Raw genomic sequence first — 19,008 nt, 5'->3', positions numbered from 1 at the left:
ACCCAATGGACGTGGTACGAAATCTGTGGAAGCTAGGACAGTCGTGCAGCTAATTTACCAGAAATTGCAGTTATTCTCCTCTCAGCATTTATGTGCAAGCTGACTTCGTGCTGAAAGGTCACACTGTAATTTCACAAAATGTAGCCTAAAATACATTCATCTATGGTTATAACTGTCATCCAAATGTGATTATTTATACCACCTAACTATGCAGAGTAAATCAGAATGCAGCTCTAACACCAGAGAAATGTTCTCTGTTCTGGTCTAAGAAACACTGCAAAATGTAAAATGAACATCCTGGAATCTTGCACAAATGAAGTAATACCTACTCTACAGTCAGTACTGTACTAGTCAACTTAAAACACTGCATAATTCTTTGTGAAATGTCTATATTTAAAATACTGTGCACCTCAATGAACAGAGCAAGCCTTAGTTTTCTATTCTGTGCTTAGTCGATTTAGCCTACGTTTGCAGATAACACAGGGGCAAGAGCTGGTTTCACACTGAAGACATACAAAAAAACAGAACTTGAAAAATAAAATTGCCGTTAGTATTTAATGACCTATAAAAAATAAACTAGCACTTTAAGTTTACATCTCATTGCACAAGATCAAAGCTGGCCTTCAGTCTAAGCACAGAACACAGAGACCCCGACCTGCAGACAGTGAAGAAGTATGCTCAGACCAACAGAAAAAAGAACATGGACTAGCCATTAAGCTTTCAATTCACACTGCACATGTCTTTTCAGTCTTATCAAAAGTGAAGCCCATCACAGAACTCTATGCTTGGGGCCCACAATCTTCACAAATATCAAATTACATTTTCAAAAACCTTTCAAAATATGGAAACAACTGAACTCCTGGAGAATTTGACACTCCTCCACATAAACCAAGAAGCAGCAGAAGCACTGGTTAAATTCAACAACCCGCATCAGCTTTATTGGATTGTTACATTTACAAGAATTAACGGTAACGGTGCAGCTGCAGGGTATTGCGCCTTCTCCAGGCAGCACGACGTGAGCCACCAATGGTGTGGTGGAATTTGTGGCCCTTGCCAAGGCCACGACTCTTCCGCCCGGCCGATGTCAGCCCACGCATCTCTCTGTGCTTGTGGACAGGCTTGGTGATCCATTGGGTATCAGGGTTGCGCCTGATGGTCTTATGGAAGGGATCAATCAGGATCACTTCGAAAAACTTGTAAGTAGAATCTTCACCCACCCAATACGAGTTCAAGACTCTCAGAGCCCCACAGTGACGGCCAGCACGTTCCTAAAGGAAGAAAAGAAATGCAGAAGGCTGTAAAATCATGGATGCAGGGCACTCTTCGTGCAAAAAGATATGAATAACTCAAACCTAAAATTTCATACGCGCTAGAAATTTCTATTTGCCCTGAGACACCCTCTTCCTAAAAGAACCGTTCCCCTTCCAGTTGCAAAGACATAAGGAAAGCTGAAAGGACTGCTGTGTTAAAAAAAAAAAAAAGGCTGCTTGGATTCCTACATGAACCATGTTTTCAAGAATGTAAGGAGGAAGGTGGTTGGTTGAGAAAAGAAGGCACTACTCTGTACACAGAAGCATCCAATAAGCAAATACACAGAGTTAAAAATAACGTGAAGATGAAAATAAAGAGCACAAGCTGCACTTGGGGCCATGGAACAATCTTTTGTGGGAAGTTATGAAAGACTGATCAATTTGCACATCTGAAGCTACAGGGGAGAAAGACATTTCTGGAGAGAGTAAGCCTGTACTGATAGGAGAAAAGAAACAGCTGATGAAACAAGTCTTTGTTCCACTGCTTGTATATTAGTGCTTGCTATTCCTATCCTCACTTGTGGTTGGAAAGAAGCAGTCTTAGTTTAGAAAACAAAACAAAGCAGAAAATATCAGTTATGCAACTCCATCTGTCTCTCCTGTCAAGAATGCTCCTGATTTAAAGCACTAAAAGTGTGTTTAATCCTAGGACTTTATCATCACTGCGGAAAAGTATGAACCAATGGAGCCCCCCCATCTTCTAGCCCAATGCGATCCCAACCTATTACTACAGTCTTCCACTGAACAGCACTTGACTATTTTCTGCATATGTAATAAAATTCTTTCAAGTCCTTGTTTTATTCCAGCAGTTGAGAGCAACACATATAGTAAACGTTAACACACCAACCACCCTCAACCAGCTCCTATGTGCGGATGGTAGCTACAACGGAGGTTTTATATTTCTGTAGTATTTCTACCTGAAAAATGTTAAGTGTTCCAGGAAAGAGCATGTCAGATTCAGAAAACTTGCAACTAAAACTGAGGGCCAATAACCTCTTCCATGAGCTGTCACCACAAGTCAGCATGTGAATAGCCATCAGATATCTCGTAATAGCATGCATGAGCACTGAAAACGCAGAATTGCGTTTTTAACTTAAACTCATTGTCTGTGTTTCTTTTAAATTAGCATGTCCCATTTAGGTTTTTGGTTTTTTTCCTCTTAAAAAAACCGACCATATTCAACTTGCTGAAGTCAGTTACGAATATTTTTGAAGTCCTGGGAACAGAGAAGCCTTCTGCTTCCACATGGAAAGGCAACAGGTAGTCTCCATTCTTTCACAATGTATCTCTTGAGTGCAGACTAGTATTAATTCTAACTGTGAGAACTACATCTCTTCAACACTACTGCTGTGACATAATGAAACTTAAAAATCTCATTGAATGGAAGTTTCCATTTTGAGTATTTCACTGGGTAACAGCATCTCACCTAAAAACAAGTTAACCACCAATCTTTGTCTATTTTTCACTACAAACATTGTGGCGTACTTTAGAAATAAGTATATGCTGTGAACATCAATAAACCACCGAAGTAGTACTTTTCCCAGATCCCATTTGTAAAATCCGAATAGTTTTTTCATTTGTCTCAATACAGCTTTTCAAGACATTCTGGTGCTTTCCGGCCATCAGTATCCAGGATCTTTTACCCAACACATTAACAAAACAGTTGTTTCGGGTATTTTTGTCTCTGAGTATTTTCAGCTTTTACAGATTAAGACAGACCTTCCTACCACCAAGTTTCTAAGCAATAACCAAAACAGTCACCTCTGCTACAGACTGAAGACTCCGGGCAAACTTCAGCTGGTTAACACCATGATGCACAGGTTTACCATAGGTTGCACCTTTCGGGACTGGGCGTTTACGACCACCACGGCGAACACGGACACGGTAGATAACGTAACCTAAAAGAAAAGGTGACTTAGGAACTAGAAGGATTCTGTAGTGTAGCAAGTGCCAATCACAGCAAAGCAACTTTGATGCTCATACTGCATTTCCAACCCTGAAAAATTCACAGGAAAATTAGGTCACTATACCAATCTTCACCAAAACCTACAACTGGAGGTGGCTAGCACAAGATGTTTTTGTTACTTCCATTACAACTGAGTAAGGGAAGCGATGTCCTGTCATGACTATTTTTTACTTCCAAACCAGAGTTTATGCCACCTTGCCGCTATGCAGTTCCAAACACACTAAGAACAGCTACAGCTACGGTGTAATACAAAAAACTCCCACCCTGAAACATGCAATAAAACAACCACCCCAAAAATAAAATCCCATATTCTGACAGTAGCATTCATAAAGCACTGAAGCATAAGCCATCCATAAACCCTGCTGAAATATGATCACTGAAAAATGAGGAAACTAGACAAACTTCACAAACAGTAACAGAAGCATAGACTCTTAGCTTTGTATTTTCATAGTGAACACGCATATTGTTTCAAGGATTTGCTCAAGTTACAGATGCACGGCCACTTTCCCCAAGTTTCTTTCACTGACCAGTAACTATTTTCTAATGACAGCATGAACTACGTCACATTGCTTACTCAAGCACATTCAGCTGTAATACAGTAATACATGATAAAATCTGGGCAGAAAAGGACACCCCCCAAACCTCAGATACTAAAAGCATTGGTCAACTCTGCAGTAGTAACACAGTGCATGAGCAAGAATTAAAGCTAAAGCCCTCTTGATCTCTATCTCTCAAAATGGCCACAGAAAGCATGAATTCAAAATTACGTGCAATATGGGTTTGGGCTGTGGGCACTGCTACTAATTTAAACACATTTATAATATTAAGTTCATTTCATGCAGGACACTTCAGGTTCTTGGGGAATATTTACGTTTCAGATTTTCTTACTCTACTACCACTTAAGGAAGGAAGGAAGCTGACATAAAACTCAAGTCACTCCATCATGAAGCACATGGACTTCACCTCTACGTCTTGTTACCTTGCTTGGCCTTATATCCCAGCCTGCGAGCTTTGTCTGGTCTGGTTGGCCGGGGAGCTCGGTGCAAGGCAGACAGCTGGCGATACTGCCAACAGCGGACACGGAGGAGGAATCGCATCACATCCGACTGCTTTTTCCTCCATAGCTCCTGGATGTACTTGTAGGCACCCATGTTTGTCTACCTGCTAAATCAAGAGGTCAATGAAAAAAGTGCACCAAATACGATTCCAGATTTGAACAGCTTCCAACACAGACACTGCATAAAACCATACACGTAACACCACTGATACACAGGATGCTCTCAAGCTTCTTTACACCACTGGCGCATCTGGTAACATGGCTCACACCCGGCAGCCTCCAACAGGACACACGGCAGTTACCATTCTCAGCAATTTTCTTCCTTTTTAATATATTCTTAAGTGTTGACCTCCTCAGCTGATAATTTTTCAGATGTGTATGTCAGATAGTACTAAAATCGATAGCTAACATCTGAACCAAGTTGCAAATATTAATCTATAAAGAAGTATATGACTGTGACTGGTGTCTTTGTTTTTAATGTGGTTTAATTACCTCTGAAAACCTTTGTGCTCTCACACACCTGCAGCAATTAGCAGATGTAAGTGAAGTCCATCAAGTCATCACCCAAATCACCATCAGAAAAACGCAGCTCATTTTATTTGCACAAAAAAACCCTGTTCATGTATGACTTTCCATACCCCTCTCTGCCTAGTCATGGCACAGCTCCTGCCATCCCAAGCTACCTCTTCTTTATGATTGCATTATGGCACAAACCACCACAAACGAACTGCAAACCCAGAATCAAACCAAGGCGTGCGGCCGGCCTGTAATCAACCTGCACCCGCTAAGCTGCGGTGTACGGCCTTCCGCACACACCAGGCAATGTGGGTCCGACTCAGTGTCCCCATCCCCTCCCAGTCGCACACCCCGGGCAGCCAGGCTGCCCCGACGAAGCGCAGGCCACGGGCCCTCCACAGGCCTCCCAGGGCCCGCGGCCCGCCCGGGCCCTGCTACCCGCGGGCCGCAAAGCCCCCGCGCCGCGGGAGCAGCCCGTCACACGCCGCCAGGGTGGCGGCGGGCAGCGGCGACAGCAGGGCGAGCGGATGACGGCCTCGGGCCCGGGATGGAACCGGATTGCGGAAAAGGCCGAGCACAGACAACCCCTCACCTGATGGCGCCCAGCACCGGAAAGGAAGAGGCCTACTTCCCACAACCCCTTGCGACAGCATCACACTTCCGGCGGCGGCGGCAGCGCATCATGGGTAATGTAGTCCTGGGGGAACGGGGCCGCCCTCCTCGCCCCGCCCCGGCCGGGCCCGGCCCCCGCGCCCGCCAATGGGCGACAGGGGGCGGGGCTCGGCCCGCCAGGCCGGCGCGGCTCAATGGGGCGCTGTGGGAAGGTCGGCCCAGGTGCGCGCTCGCGCTGGGGCGGGGGGGGGGGGGCGCGGCCCCCGGGGCGCGCGGGGCCGGGGGCGCGCGGAGCCGCAGGGGGAGGTGCGCCCGGGGGCCCGTCCCGGCCCGTCCCGGTGCGGCCCGTCCCGGCCGGGGGCCTGCGGAGCTGGGGGGCTGGCCTTGGGGCAGGGCTTTGCAAGCTGGGGCATCCTCTGAAACACACCCCCCCCCCATAAGAGCCCCATACTAGGTAGGGATTGGGGCCGGGCGGGGGGGTGACCTAAAAAAAAGTACTTTAAAAGAAATCCTGAAAAGAACCCTTAAAAAAATCCTAAAAAAAATTTTAAAAAAAATCATAAAATGACATCTTTAATCCTAAGGGGAAGAAAAGCCGTAAGAACCACCCTAAGGCCTGTTCGGCGCGGGGGGAGCAGTGCAGTGCCCGTGGCTGGCGCCGGGGAGCCCCCGGTGCTGCAGGCCTGGGGGGCTCCCCGGGGGGGGCTGCCCGCCCCGGTGAGCGTGAGCAGCCGGTGGGTGCTGGGGCCGAGGCCCTGGCCCTACCCGGTGCTGCTGGAGCCGGTGGGGCCCCCAGCCCCGCCTGCTCACACCCCTCCTGCGCACAGCACTGCTCAGAGGCCCGACCATTTCTGTGCCTCCTCCCCCCGCGCCTCCTCCGTGCCCAGAGAGGTGAATTTTCAGGAGCAGGGAAGGGGCCTGGTGCTGAGGACCTTTTGTCCCCCACTCTGGCTTCCAGCAGCGTCCCCAGTGTGCTGCTGTGGGGGTGTCGGGCCCTGCCAAGGAGTCAAAATGGGAATTGGGCCTTCCCTGCCTGAAAGTACCCCCTGCCTCCCTGCGGCTGCGGGGTGACCTTTCTGTCTTTCCTTGTATGCTTTGCAGAGCACCCTGGCTTGTGAAGTGTTACCCGGTTAAACTGGAATCGAAACAGGACATCGCCAGCCTCTCCTGGTCCTCAAAAGGTACCCTTCGTCTTTCTCTGTGGCAAACTGCTCCAAACAGCGACCTGAGAGTCAAGGCCTGCTGCTCTGCCATGGCTCCCTTGCAGAGGGAACTGCCCCTGGCTTCTGGAGGCCTCCTGCTAAAACCAACCTCCACCCATCCAAACCGATTTAAGACTGACAAAAAAACCTGCTTTTGCATTTGCTTTCCTGTGCTTCTGCCTTTAACGCTTCTATTGTCTAGCTCCTAGTCTGTAAAAGCTAGAAACTTTCTTTGCACAAAGTAAAAGGGAAGGAACCGCTGTTCTGTCGCGTTTCCAGAAGCCATCTTGATACCACCAGATACCATCAGGCCCGCAGCAAAAACACGAAGCCCAACAATGCAAGTCTTGCAGTTTACACACACGCCAACAAGCACAGCCCCTGCCCCAGAGGGTTTACACACTTCAACGCTCGCAAACAGTCTCCCCAGGCCCGACCGGATGGGTGTCGAGGCTACAGGCAAGCATCGGCACCGATGGCAGCAGCCTAAAACCTTAAAGAATGGTGTGGGAGGAAACTCTAGTCCTAAAAATATCAGTCACTGGCAAGCGCCTGGGAGGGAGCTGTGCCTCCGAGTCACCCGCTGCTTTGCGTTTTGCCTCTCGCCTTTCAGGGGCTTTGCTTCTGTCTGGTGCTGAGCTCTGCCACCGCGCCAGGCTAACAGACTCCTGTGTCTGCACAGGGCTCGCCTGCTGACTCTGCCCTCTCAGGAAAGATGGGAAAGGGCTACAAGGTGGTGGTTTGTGGAATGGCCTCGGTGGGAAAGACTGCGATTTTGGAGCAGCTTCTCTACGGAAAGCATACTGTTGGTGAGATATTTTTACTTTTTGGGGGGGGTTGTTTCCTTTTCCAGAATTTTGTTCTGCGTGGGCCCCCAAAAAGCAGTAACCGAGGACTGCGAACTGGACTGAGGTGAAGGAGGAAATTAATTGTTTCATCTCTGGGCTGTTCTTGAAATTCGTAGTCCCTTGCTTACCGATTTTTAAAAGGGGCTTGGAGAAGAACCCTTTCCGTGATGTTCCCAGTTATAAAACACATGAATGTTTAAAAAGAAACAAACACAGAAAGTAGGCAATGTGCTTGCTCCCTATTTACATAACATCTCGTTCCCTGAAAGATGCTGTAGATGCTTGAAAAGTAAATAGATATCACATGATGAGCGGAGAGACTGTTTAGATTTTTGTTCCATCTTCTTAAAGCTTTATTTTGCTTGGTTTTGGCTAATATTTAATCAAAGTGCTGAAAAGAACAACAGCTCTGCTTTAGGTCCCACATTCTGTGCTGAACTTCAAGGGCCGAGCTTCTTGGCTCTCAAAGAAATCCTCCTGTGGAAGATGGACTTGAGAGAGGAGCATGGGATGTCTGAGACTTGCTGTGCACAAAAGAAAGGGAACGAAGGCAAAGCTGTCTTGTTTCCCTCTGTTTCCACATGACTTGGCTTTGAGAGGAAGGGCAACAATCAGCAGGGGTGGCACCAGGGGTGAATCTCAGGGCTTTGTCAGAAGCTGTCTAGTCCATTTGTATCTTTTCCTTGGGCCGGTAAATTAAATGTTGGGGTAAGTTATTGGGTAAAGGACTTTCAAGGATTTCTAGAACAGTGCTTTGCAGGCACTGTGCCTTTAAAATGTGTGGATGGGAGGAATTTGCTGGCAAAGCATGATACAGAACTGGGTGCTAATACCCTTGTTTAAAAGGAGGATTTCCTCTAATGTTGCAGCAACATATGTTTCCAGCATCCTACCAAGCCCTATGCACGTAGCCCCATGTAGCATTCAGCATGAAGGCTGCAAAATCTTCAGGCTGAAGGTTTTTCCTTTTGCTACCGACCTGCCTCTCCTCTGCGCTTGGTAATTGTCAGAGACACCCGAGCAGCATGAGCAAGGCCACGTTGCTTAAATCGTATTGCCTTGCATTACTTCCTCCCCCGAGCTCCTATTAGCGACCCAGGCAGGAAGGATATTCGGGTGTTGCTGATCGGAGGAGCTATTTATGGAACCAGCCATGTACACGATTATACAACGTCATGGATACTGGCTGACATAACCGGAGGGAGGCCTCGTGCCGGGGGTTTAGCTGTGGGTGTCCCTCTGTTGCTCCTGAATGCTGGGCTCCAGCTCAGCCATTGCGCAACGCAGACTTTCCCCCTCCTCTCTCAAAAAGATCAGTTTTCCTTTCCCACAGCTCTGCTGTTATTTTTCGGAGCTAACAGTAAGGGAGGGAGCCGCTGATAGTGGAGGTGGGAGTGCAAGGGGAGAAGGAAGAAGGTAGCCTCCTGTTTTTTATGACTTTGGTCAGATCTTATTCCAAAGACATTTGGAGAAAGAGGGTAAGTAGCAGAGGCAAGATCAGAGTAAGAAGAGGGCTCATACGGAGCCACTGCAGCCCCAAAGGACGAGCGGCCACGGCCCAGCGCTTTTGCTATCACCCGCGTGTGCCATCGGGCACATTTTGGGGCATGGACTGATATGCTGGTGTTTCTGGCAGTCCCACTGAGCAGCCACTGTCCTCCCTGCCTCTTCCTCAGCCCACAGGCAGTTCTGGCAGAGAGTGCCTGAAATATGGTGAAAATGGTTCCCGGAAGATCTTTAGCTACTGCTCCAATCTGTGTTGATTTAACCCTCAAACTGTGGAGGCAGGACACCACTGTGAGGGTCTCACTGGGCAAGGACAGAGTTTGAGGACTGGCAAGTCCTTGGCTGCTCCTCAGCTGAGCGGCTTTAAACTGCACAGACCCACTGCTGGTGCTACCATTGCAGGGGTGGCCCCTCCACGCTTAAAACATGATTACTGAATCTCAATCCTCGTTTCCTAAAGCTTGTGAGCTCCAGAAAGCTGACATGTACATCTTGGCTGCTGGCCTTCTTGGCAGGAGGCGAAAAGGACTAGTGTGTTTGCTGAAAGCCCGTCTGTTCAGAGCCAACTAGCAAGGCAGCTCACCAGGTACGGCAACATGGACACAAGCTGTTTCAAAACCTGTGCTTCCTGACTGACATCAGAAGCAGCTCTGCGGCTGGTCCGAGGGCTGGGGAGAGGGGACGGGGTGCTGTGGGGAGGACTGCTGAGCCAACGCACGAGTCTGTTCCTGACGGCAGCCACATCCTCCTCCCAGTGACAAGAGGTTGCTCGAACTCAGTTGCAGACTCAGAGCACAAGGTCTGGTGCCATCCTCCAAGGTGTCCCAGACACTGACATGGGGGTCTCCTCCTGGCTGTAAATCAGCCATCAGTCTATGTCAGTGCTAACCTGCCTCCTGTTGACTTTCCTGTAAGAAGGAGTGGTGCCACAGCTGCTGTCAGGGAAGTGATTAGTGTCCTTGGAGGTTTCACGCTGCTATATAAAGCCCTTGGCTTTGAGCCTATACTCCTGGCCCTTTGCATGGTGATGGTGCTGTAAACCCAGTTGTGCTGTGTTTTTCTTCCTAGAAAAATGTGTACCTTCAGCTCTCCATGGCTTGTCATGGGTGAAGTCCGAAGTGCTGCAGTTGCTTACATGGTTGGCAGCTAGCACTCTTGCAAAGGCACCAAGATTGCTTGAGGTCAGAGGAAAAATTACTAGGGGGGGAGGAACACCCCTAAAAAAGGAATATGCGTGTCCCTGGAGCATGTGAGCAACAATGTGTGGTACTGGGCTTCGTGCTAGGCTTTAAAACTGTAAGAGGAGCTGTTTGGCTTGGGGCCTGGGATGAGAGAGGGCAAAAAGATGAGAGATGCTAACGTACATATTGCATGGCAGCCTCTCTGGCTAAACTGAGACAAGGAATCAAACAAAACCTGAAAGGAGATGTTTGAAATGAGTGCAGATTTATCTTTGAGTCGTGCAGGGACTATATTGCCATAGGTTGGGCTGAATAGTTGTTAAGACTTGCATGTATGTATACGGTTGCCTGGTACCTGGGATGATCTCTCTTTTCATGGCTTCAGTGTTACGTTCGTCCAAATCTTCCACCCTCTGTTGCACTCCTGAGGAAAGAGGGGCCGGTCTTTTCTCCCTGGTCATGAAATGGGTCCTTGACTGGCAGCAGAAGTTTGTCCCACTAAATACCTGTGGTACCTGGCACTGCTTGGCCTGAGCTCTCTTGAGAGAGCTAACAGGAGAGGTGCTGGCTTAACTTTGGCATGGGACACGTCTGTAAAGAGGATAGGTGTTTTTCCTTAAACAGTGCTCCTGTTCAGTGATGGCACAGAAAAGAGCCTTCCTTCTGCCTTTAAAATATCTCTGGCTCCTCAACCTATGGTAAAGCTTATCAGCTAAGCAGGAGGAGATGAGAACTTTTCTTGCAGAAAATACGATTTTCCTTATCTCTGCCTCTTGGCTACGTAAATAGCTGGTATGGTCAGGTTATTCATAAGCAGCTACTTCAAATCATCTTACTAGCTGGGAATGAAAACACCATATATTACTGTGGTAGAACCCATAACGAGAGAGAATTTGCCTCGCTTGTTCTCAGCTGGGGGGATTTGGGGTTTTAGCTGTCACAGCTCCAAAGATGTGGAGGCTAATTAGCCAAATTATGCATTCTTACATTTTTGTTTCTTAAATCATAACTATCTCCTGGTGGAGCTGCAGTCAGCTTTGTATTTTAGAAATGGATGAAAATGAAGCTGAATGTATGCAACTGAGGGTCACAACTGTGGCTACTGGCTGGTGGGACCAGTACTTAACTAGCGGCCAAATCTAAATAGACCAGCTCCTGTTGAGTCCTGTCCAGCTCCTCTCCAAGTCAGTGACCCTCTGATACACTGTTGTTTGAGATCTAAGTAAGCAAAGCCTGTTATCCTGGAGTTGTAGAAATGCAAGGAATAGCAGGCTTTAGGAGCTATTTGCTAAATTCCTGCTGGGAAGAGGGAGGGAGAGATTACTTAGGAGATCTTCAAAAGTACACAAAAAGAAGACACAAAATTTGCACTGCATTTATGTTCAAGAGTCATTTGGGAACTTCTGAAATTCCATCCCTCAAATTTTGCTTTATTTTGGTATTTGCAGTATCTCTGCCTTGTCTAGCCTGAGTGTGCAGTATTCATTAGTATATTGAACCTTTTCTTTTCCTCATTGGGAAACCACCAGGGGTTGAAACATCACACAATTTATGACTGAGGCTTACCCTTGCAGTTCCTCTGTGGCAGCAGTTGGTAACATAGATGAAGACGTTTCTGCCTCTCCCGAGACTTGCACCAGCTAAGTAGGCACTAGAGAATGGTATCAATCTCCTGTCTATTCTTCCCTTTCCTCCCTAACTTTTTTCATCTTTAGTTTCCAAAGAAACCATGAGATTGTTCACTGCCTTGTTAGTTCCCCTTTCCCCCCATAGCTTCTGAACCTGAAAGCTGGTTCCATCTGCCTGTTCATCTGTGTTACAGCAGTAGATATCTCAAAATATGTTTCTGTAAATTTAGAAAAAACGGTAGCAGGAGAGAGAGAAAAGGCCCATGATAATGCTCTTCTCCAAGGAAAACCTACTCGAGCTGGCAGCAGTCTGCAGGGCAGTAACTCCCCAGCACAAGCTGCCCTTGCCCACCCAGGTAACGAAAAGTGGGAGGATGCCTGGGGATGCCAGTGAAGGAAAGGAGAACCGGGGCTCTTGTGACAGGGAGGATGGGATGGTGCTAGACACCTTCCTAGGACACTGGGCTTTCCTGACTAGTTCTGCTGCTTGTACAACAACTTGCCCGGCACGTGCTTGAATGAAGACTGAGAAAGTGCACAAATGGGATGGTACTAACAAGAAGTGTAAGTATCACTGCCAGCAAGATGTGGCTAGCACACGTTGTGGGCTTTGGAAGCAGGGCCTAGAATAAGGTGACACGGTATGTCTAAAAATTATCCGTGTTTGCTTAGGAATCTACTTGCATATACTCCTTCCTCCAATGTACGTAGGTGAAATTTCACCTCTGGAATCTGATACTGATGCATAAATTCCAGTTTCTTCCAAAGTACCCCCCCATTTCACATCAAAATTTGTTGCTCTATTCTGCTGACTTAACTCCCAGATCTTAATTTTTCCTATTCGTTTTCAAGTAGGATGTTAAAAGACACAATTTGCACTGCTACTTTTAATGCCATTAGGAAGAGACTGTCACAGGAGAATGTGGATATATTAGACTGTTGAATTACAGTGCAGCATTTAAATGGTAAAAACCTGTACATTCTTCATTGCTTTCTAAAAAGAAAACTTATGGTTCAGTCATTCTTGCCAAAGTAGTATTTACTGATGCTAGCTATTTCTTTGACCTGTCTGTAAAATGCAATGAAGCAGAGCGAGAAATAATATGGTGCTATACCAGAAAGGGCTCTATTACCTACTTCAGTCTTTAAAAACACCCTTGTAACACATTCTGCAACCACATGGAATGCCTTCGCGCTTCCTCTTTTTATTAACGTTTGTTTTGTTCTTCTGCTTTTAGTTTTGCTGTCGCATGTTAGCATGGCTATATTTGAAGGCGAGATGAATGAATTCGTTGCAAACCTAGTAAGAGCCTGATCTACGAAGACTGAACAGAGAGGGGCAAAAAGAACAGCTTGTGCCACTTTCCTGCACAGGAATGCTGCATACATCATGGGAAACCATCAGCATGGGTGGAATGCTTTAGTTTGTTTGTCAATGTGAAGTATTTTGAATAGTGTCATTGAATATAGCAAAATCCTTATTTTCACAGGCCAGATAATCCCTCGTGTTTTCTTAAACAATGCACTAATATGGTCCCTTTTTGGCAGACAAAGAGAATAATGCGGTGCTCATTATTGTAGCCCTGCAATGGCAAACAATTCATGTATACAGGAGTGCAGTGGAGGCAAAAATGTGGATTGCAGAGGGTTTATACGAATCCTTAAAACCTACTCTGAAAGTGGCCCAGCTACACTATACATAGTTTGTTGGGACCTGTAACCTTATGCATCTGCATCCAGGGGACCATGAAGCTAAGGTGATCTATGTGTTTTCAGGTTTGTCTTGGAAAAAAATGTTTTAATTAGTTCAAAGTAAGCTGCCTTGAATTACCTCATGTTTACCATGGGGAGAGAGGAAGGAGAGCCAGTATGCAGATAGTTACCATGGAGCAGGTGATATACATATGAAAGCTTATTACCTTGTGCATGCTCTTACCTTGCAGTAAAGAAGCTTGCTCCTGTTAGCAAATCTGAGTCATTTTAGATCCCTAAGGGATGGAAAAAGCTCATTGTGTGTTTGAGTAAATATAGCATGCAACTTTGCTTGCATGCAAACATCACCTTCCCTTTCTGGCTTGATTTCACTTGTTGGTTAGTTGTACCACCAATACACACTCATTTCCAGAATTATTCCTTTGGCTCCTGCTTCTGCCATGTGATCCAGCTCAGTATGAAGCAAAGAAGTAGGCTCAAGATGTTAGTACTTGACTATCTGGTGTTTCTTGGCTGCTCTTCCAAAAGGGTATGTTTGGGCAGGCCTGTTCGCAGCGTGTTTGGCACTGAACTGGTACACTGGGTGGTTGGAGTTTGGGAAACCTGGGGGAAGAGCTGTATATCTTATCCTATCCTGAATGTGCATGTTGTATAGATTAATTTTACAGGCATAATCATGTGCTCATATGTTAGATGGTTCTATTTACACAGTGTTGCTATTGTAAATAGCTGGTGCAGTGATCTATGAATACAGCCCTTCACGGGGATGTCAGGCAAGGTCAAGTCCAGGTCAAGTTACTCTGGAAAACATGCACTGAAAGCTGTTGTGGGGTAAAATTCTGCTGTACTGCAAATAATTCCTACAGTGGTGCTGTACTTAACACCAGTTGAACTTTCCTGCTTGTTTTAAAACAGGCTTAGAAGAGGGTGCCACAATGGAAGATGTGTATTTGGCATCGGTGGAGACAGACCGAGGTGTGAAGGAACAGTTACGACTTTATGACACCAGGGGTCTGCAGGAGGGTGTAGAATTGCCAAAACACTATTTCTCTGTTGTTGACGGCTTCGTTCTTGTGTATGCCGTGACCAGCCTCGAAGCTTTCCAAAGAGTCGAACTGCTCAAAAAGGAAATTGATGTCTTTAGAGACAAAAAGGAGGTAAATGCACAGTGCCTTAACTGCTTGGCTTATAGCTTTATCAGTGATAGGAAGGTAAGGTTGCAAAGCATAGATTTTGTTTCTGTAAAACTCACTTACAAAGGAAAACGAATGTACCCATAGCCTTGGGCAATCCAGCAAAAGGAAGCTTTATCATGCTGGGGAAGCCTAATTCACGTGCCATGCAGGTCATGCAAAAGAATGCGTTTTTTTTCTCATCCTTACTTCCTCTACTATAGCTAAAATTCAGTTAGCTGAATGCACCAGCCAGGACACTTATGACTAATAAAACATATGGTCTCCAGCAGTGCAGTTCATATGTTTTTTTAGCTATTGTACACGGGAAGTCAAGTGCATAGAATAATGTAACGAAGGGCATTATCTTTGTTTGTTTTGTATTCATGTAGTTGATGGCTTACAAACTAGTGTAATTGACAATGGGTCTCCCAGACATTAGTCAATTGGCAAAGCAGCTTTAATGTATTTTAACAACCGTATTGAATCAATTCAATTGTGTGAAATGACTGCTCTATTTTCCCATAGAAAGCAGCTAGTGTTTTCAGCTGACAGTGTTCCAGCTTAGCTAAACAAATATAACTTGCATGTGGCATTAGCATTATGGCTTTTCTTACAGTATCTTTATACTCTCAAGTCGTTTTCCCTGTTAAATGTCTTTAGCCTACAGCTTTCCAAATGTCTGGTTTATGCTGTTAAAAAAAATAAAAATGCATGAAGAATTAATTGGATAATGGTAGGGAGAGACTTCCCAAAAATGTAACTTGTTTAGTACTGACAGCACATAGGGTGGTGGAGGAAGGCAGGCTTCAAGTTTGACAGCAGCTGAACGTGCAGTCACAGGAGAGGTATGTTAGCTGGTAGGGCTGGTGTGAGCTGCAGACTGTCACGTATATCAGGGATACGGGAGTCAATCATAACTCCCCTGCAGGGCAAGGAAAGGTGGATGAGCAGGAAATTTTTCCCAGGCGCTGTGTTTTGTGAGGGCCCTGATTTGTTACTTTACAGCACATTGTAATGCGGAGAGGGAGTCACAGACCCAATAGGCTCTGCATCCCTCTCCCTGTGTTACCTGCCACAACTCTTCTTTCTTGTTGCATGCAGGTATTTTAGAAAACAGCCAACTTGCTTATCCTCTAGGAGAGCTTAAAGTTGTGATCTTGACTGAGGATCACAGTCAAAAGAGCGGTGCCCACAATAAGCTGGATAAATTAGTTTTATTCATCTGATTTCTAGTCCATATAAAATATGCTTTGAAGTGGGTAGAAGGTGAGATCAGGAGTCCTACCTTAAGACAGCACCAGGAGGCTTAAAGTTTGGGCTCTGCTAGAATGCACCCTTAACCAAATTAGGGATGTTATCTCCAGACATGGTGCTTCTGAGCTGGCAGAACTTCACCTTGTTGGGTGGCACAGTCTCCTGTTGTGTGGCAGATGACAGAAAGTGCTGATGGCTGGTTCCTTGCCTCTGCTGGCTGTGGTGGCTCTCCAACACGCACCTTAAACCTGGCCAAACTTTATACTGAATAGAGGTTGTGTTCTTTTGCACTGACAGAGCTTAACCATAGGTAAAATTCAGTTGGAGCATGTGGTAAATGCATATGAAGATTATAGCTTCTTTTCAAAGCCTTCACAGAGGGAAAAACATTTTTTGCAAACACCATGGATGGGCTGCTATAGAAAAGAAAGGAAGCCTCAGACCTCACAGGAACAGGACAAACATCTCTAGCTGGAAAGAAACAGAAGACATCCTGGAGTTAGCCTGGTGAATAGGAAAGAGCAAGCAGGTGTGGCCACAGCAAAAACCCCAAATCATCAGTAGGAGAGGACTTTATCACTTGATCTTTGTTAAGCCACTACTGTAGAGATGAGACCAGAGTTTGACTAAGGACCTTGAGCTATAAACATAGGCCTGGTTTCCCCTAAGAGCTGACGCTGGTAAAACATTTTTAGAAAATGGTTAAATTAAAATAGGCAGGAGCAGTAACTTTAAGTGGCCAGAACAACTTTTGGCACTTCCTAGAACTGAAGTACCAGGCAGGCCACTGAGCTCAGCCACACCATACTGTCTCGGTGATACAGAAGTCACTTGATCGATCCTTACAGCTAATGGTCTGACTTGATACAGCTGTGCTGCTCTGGTTAGCTAACTGGCTGCTCTTGAAACTGCTTCCAGGAGGATGGTGCTGGTGCTTATCTGACCCTTTTCAGCAAGAGAAGATTGTTTGCTTAGGTTCCTATAGTGGCTTATGGCACATGCGGGAGCAGGCAGCCGGTTGTGCTGGGAGAGGGGTAGAACAGCTCAGCCTGCCCCAGCTGCTTGCACAGGCTGCCTTGTGGTAATGTTGGCTTTAGTTAATATTCCGGGCTGGGGCTTGGCAAAAAACAAGCTGGGCAAAATCCATAGCTGTGGGGTCCAGGCTTTCTCTGCTGCCATGCATTTTTTCATCACTCAAGCATCTGCTGCTCTGACCTACTCAGATGTCATGCTCTTATCATTTGTCTAGGGCAGCTCAATTGCCAAGTAAATGCAGAATAGGGCTGTTTAACTTTGGCTCTCTTGGGTATTGTTTCCCTTTAAGCAACTGGGGGGAGAAGGGGAAGTCCTGCATATCCTATGAGTAAAACCAGCTCCCAGCCTACAAGTAGATGAGGGTAATTCAAATCCCAGACCCCGATCTTCCAAACTACATGCAGCTTACCTTGTGCCAGTGCTAAGTTAAAGATCAGTTCTGAACTGTGTTGCTGCTTGCTTGCTGTTTAAAAGCATTGTGAGTGGTAGATGCTTTTTGTGTAAAGCGCACCCTTTCATTTTGTTTGTAGGTAACAGTAATTGTCTTGGGAAACAAAACTGACCTCCTGGACCAAAGGCAAGTGGAAACAGAAGCAGCACAGCAATGGGCAAGGGCTGAGAAAGTGAGACTGTGGGAAGTGACAGTGACAGATCGGAAAACACTGCTTGAGCCTTTTACCTTCTTAGCTAGCAAACTCTCCCAGTCCCAGAACAAATCAACATTTCCCTTGCCTGGAAGGAAGAGCAAAGGCAATAACTGTGATAACTAGGCTACCTTAGCATTGTCTGCTGCTGCCAGGTCACGGCCTAAGTCCTTTCTGTGCCATTTGCTTCTCACAGTTTCACTTAAAGCAATAATCTCATTCAGCAATAAAATCAGCAAGCTTATGGCTAAGAGGTATCCTTCCTTCTCACAGACTTGGCTTGAAAAAGTCACTGGTGGTAAAAGCCTTAAAAAGCACTTCATGAGAGGAGTTATCTTGCAACAAGGGTTATAGAGGAGGGAGGGACAGGTGGACACCTCTCTATCAGGGGCTTTGACTATGCCTGGATACAACCACGTTGAGGCACAAATCAAGAAACTTGTCATTAAGCAATCCCCCTGAAGATCTATAGCCTCTAGTCAGAAATAGTACTAGCTGCAATAAAGCATTCAATTTGGAGAGCACATATGTTTGAAATGGCAACAGTCCTTTTACCTTGACCTTAAACAGGGTCACAGGACTTTTTGATGCTGCAGGAGGCTGAGGTCAGTGTGTTGTTGCAGAAGGGTTTGGGGCAGGAGGAACAACCACCAGCAGATTTAGCTGCTGAAGTTCTGCTAGTGTCTGGAAGAAAAAAAAAGAAACCCAAATCTTGTGGGAGATACTAGAACAGATCTACCCTGACATGAAGCTTGTCAGCAAAGTCTGGCAAGTAGTGCTTTCAGCTCAGGAATTTATTTGTACAAACCAGAAAAGCTCTCAGAGCACTCATTAATTTAACTGCAACCTGAAGGACAACATAGCTGTACGTGGTTTTGTTCCAGCATGTCCAGTACAAATCAGTCACATAAGTGATAATTTTACTGAGAGATTATACAGAACAATTTTGTATGCAGGAGGTACTGGCCAGGCTCTGCTTAGTGCATTGCATAATACTCCTACCCAGCCGTACAGCCAAGCTGCAGTAATCCACAAAGCTACAGGCCAGATAGCAACTGGTACAAAGTGCTGTATTACTTTGTGAGAGGGGGCTAGGGAGCGTAGGAGGCTGCCTTTTGGGAACATCCCCATGGCAAACACCCAGAAATACCTGTATAAATGGCCTTGATCTTAATACGCTGTATTGTCCAGCAGCAGGAGCACAATTGTATGTGCTGTATTTGACCTTCCATGCTGGTAAACCTGTGCTGCAGGAATCTGCTGTCCCAGGTCAGCCTGTCAGTAAACTAAACAAAATTGGACATAGAGGGACAGAATGAGCAACTGTTCCCAGAGAGAGTGGCCAGCTTTTGGCCTCTAAC

At 46.2% G+C, this 19,008-nt stretch overlaps 2 protein-coding genes across 2 annotated transcripts; one reads left to right on the top strand and one right to left on the bottom strand.

Moving 5' to 3' along the window:
* Positions 1-911: 911 nt before the first annotated feature.
* Positions 912-5,465, bottom strand: RPL15 (ribosomal protein L15). The gene is made up of 4 exons (XM_059818716.1): positions 5,442-5,465; positions 4,256-4,440; positions 3,072-3,208; positions 912-1,268 (listed from the first exon to the last, which is right to left on the bottom strand). The coding sequence occupies exons 2-4, from the start codon at positions 4,425-4,427 to the stop codon at positions 963-965; spliced, it is 615 nt and encodes a 204-aa protein (XP_059674699.1). The 5' UTR covers positions 4,428-4,440; positions 5,442-5,465; the 3' UTR covers positions 912-962.
* Positions 5,466-5,643: 178 nt separating this feature from the next.
* On the top strand, positions 5,644-17,786 carry NKIRAS1 (NFKB inhibitor interacting Ras like 1). Its single transcript, XM_059818319.1, has 5 exons — positions 5,644-5,683; positions 6,563-6,642; positions 7,346-7,472; positions 14,455-14,696; positions 17,534-17,786. The coding sequence occupies exons 3-5, from the start codon at positions 7,379-7,381 to the stop codon at positions 17,771-17,773; spliced, it is 576 nt and encodes a 191-aa protein (XP_059674302.1). The 5' UTR covers positions 5,644-5,683; positions 6,563-6,642; positions 7,346-7,378; the 3' UTR covers positions 17,774-17,786.
* Positions 17,787-19,008: the final 1,222 nt, after the last annotated feature.

Source organism: Gavia stellata, chromosome 6 (assembly GCF_030936135.1).
Source record: "Gavia stellata isolate bGavSte3 chromosome 6, bGavSte3.hap2, whole genome shotgun sequence".
Taxonomy (NCBI): Eukaryota; Metazoa; Chordata; class Aves; order Gaviiformes; family Gaviidae; genus Gavia; species Gavia stellata.
This window is presented reverse-complemented; position numbering and strand designations above follow the sequence as displayed.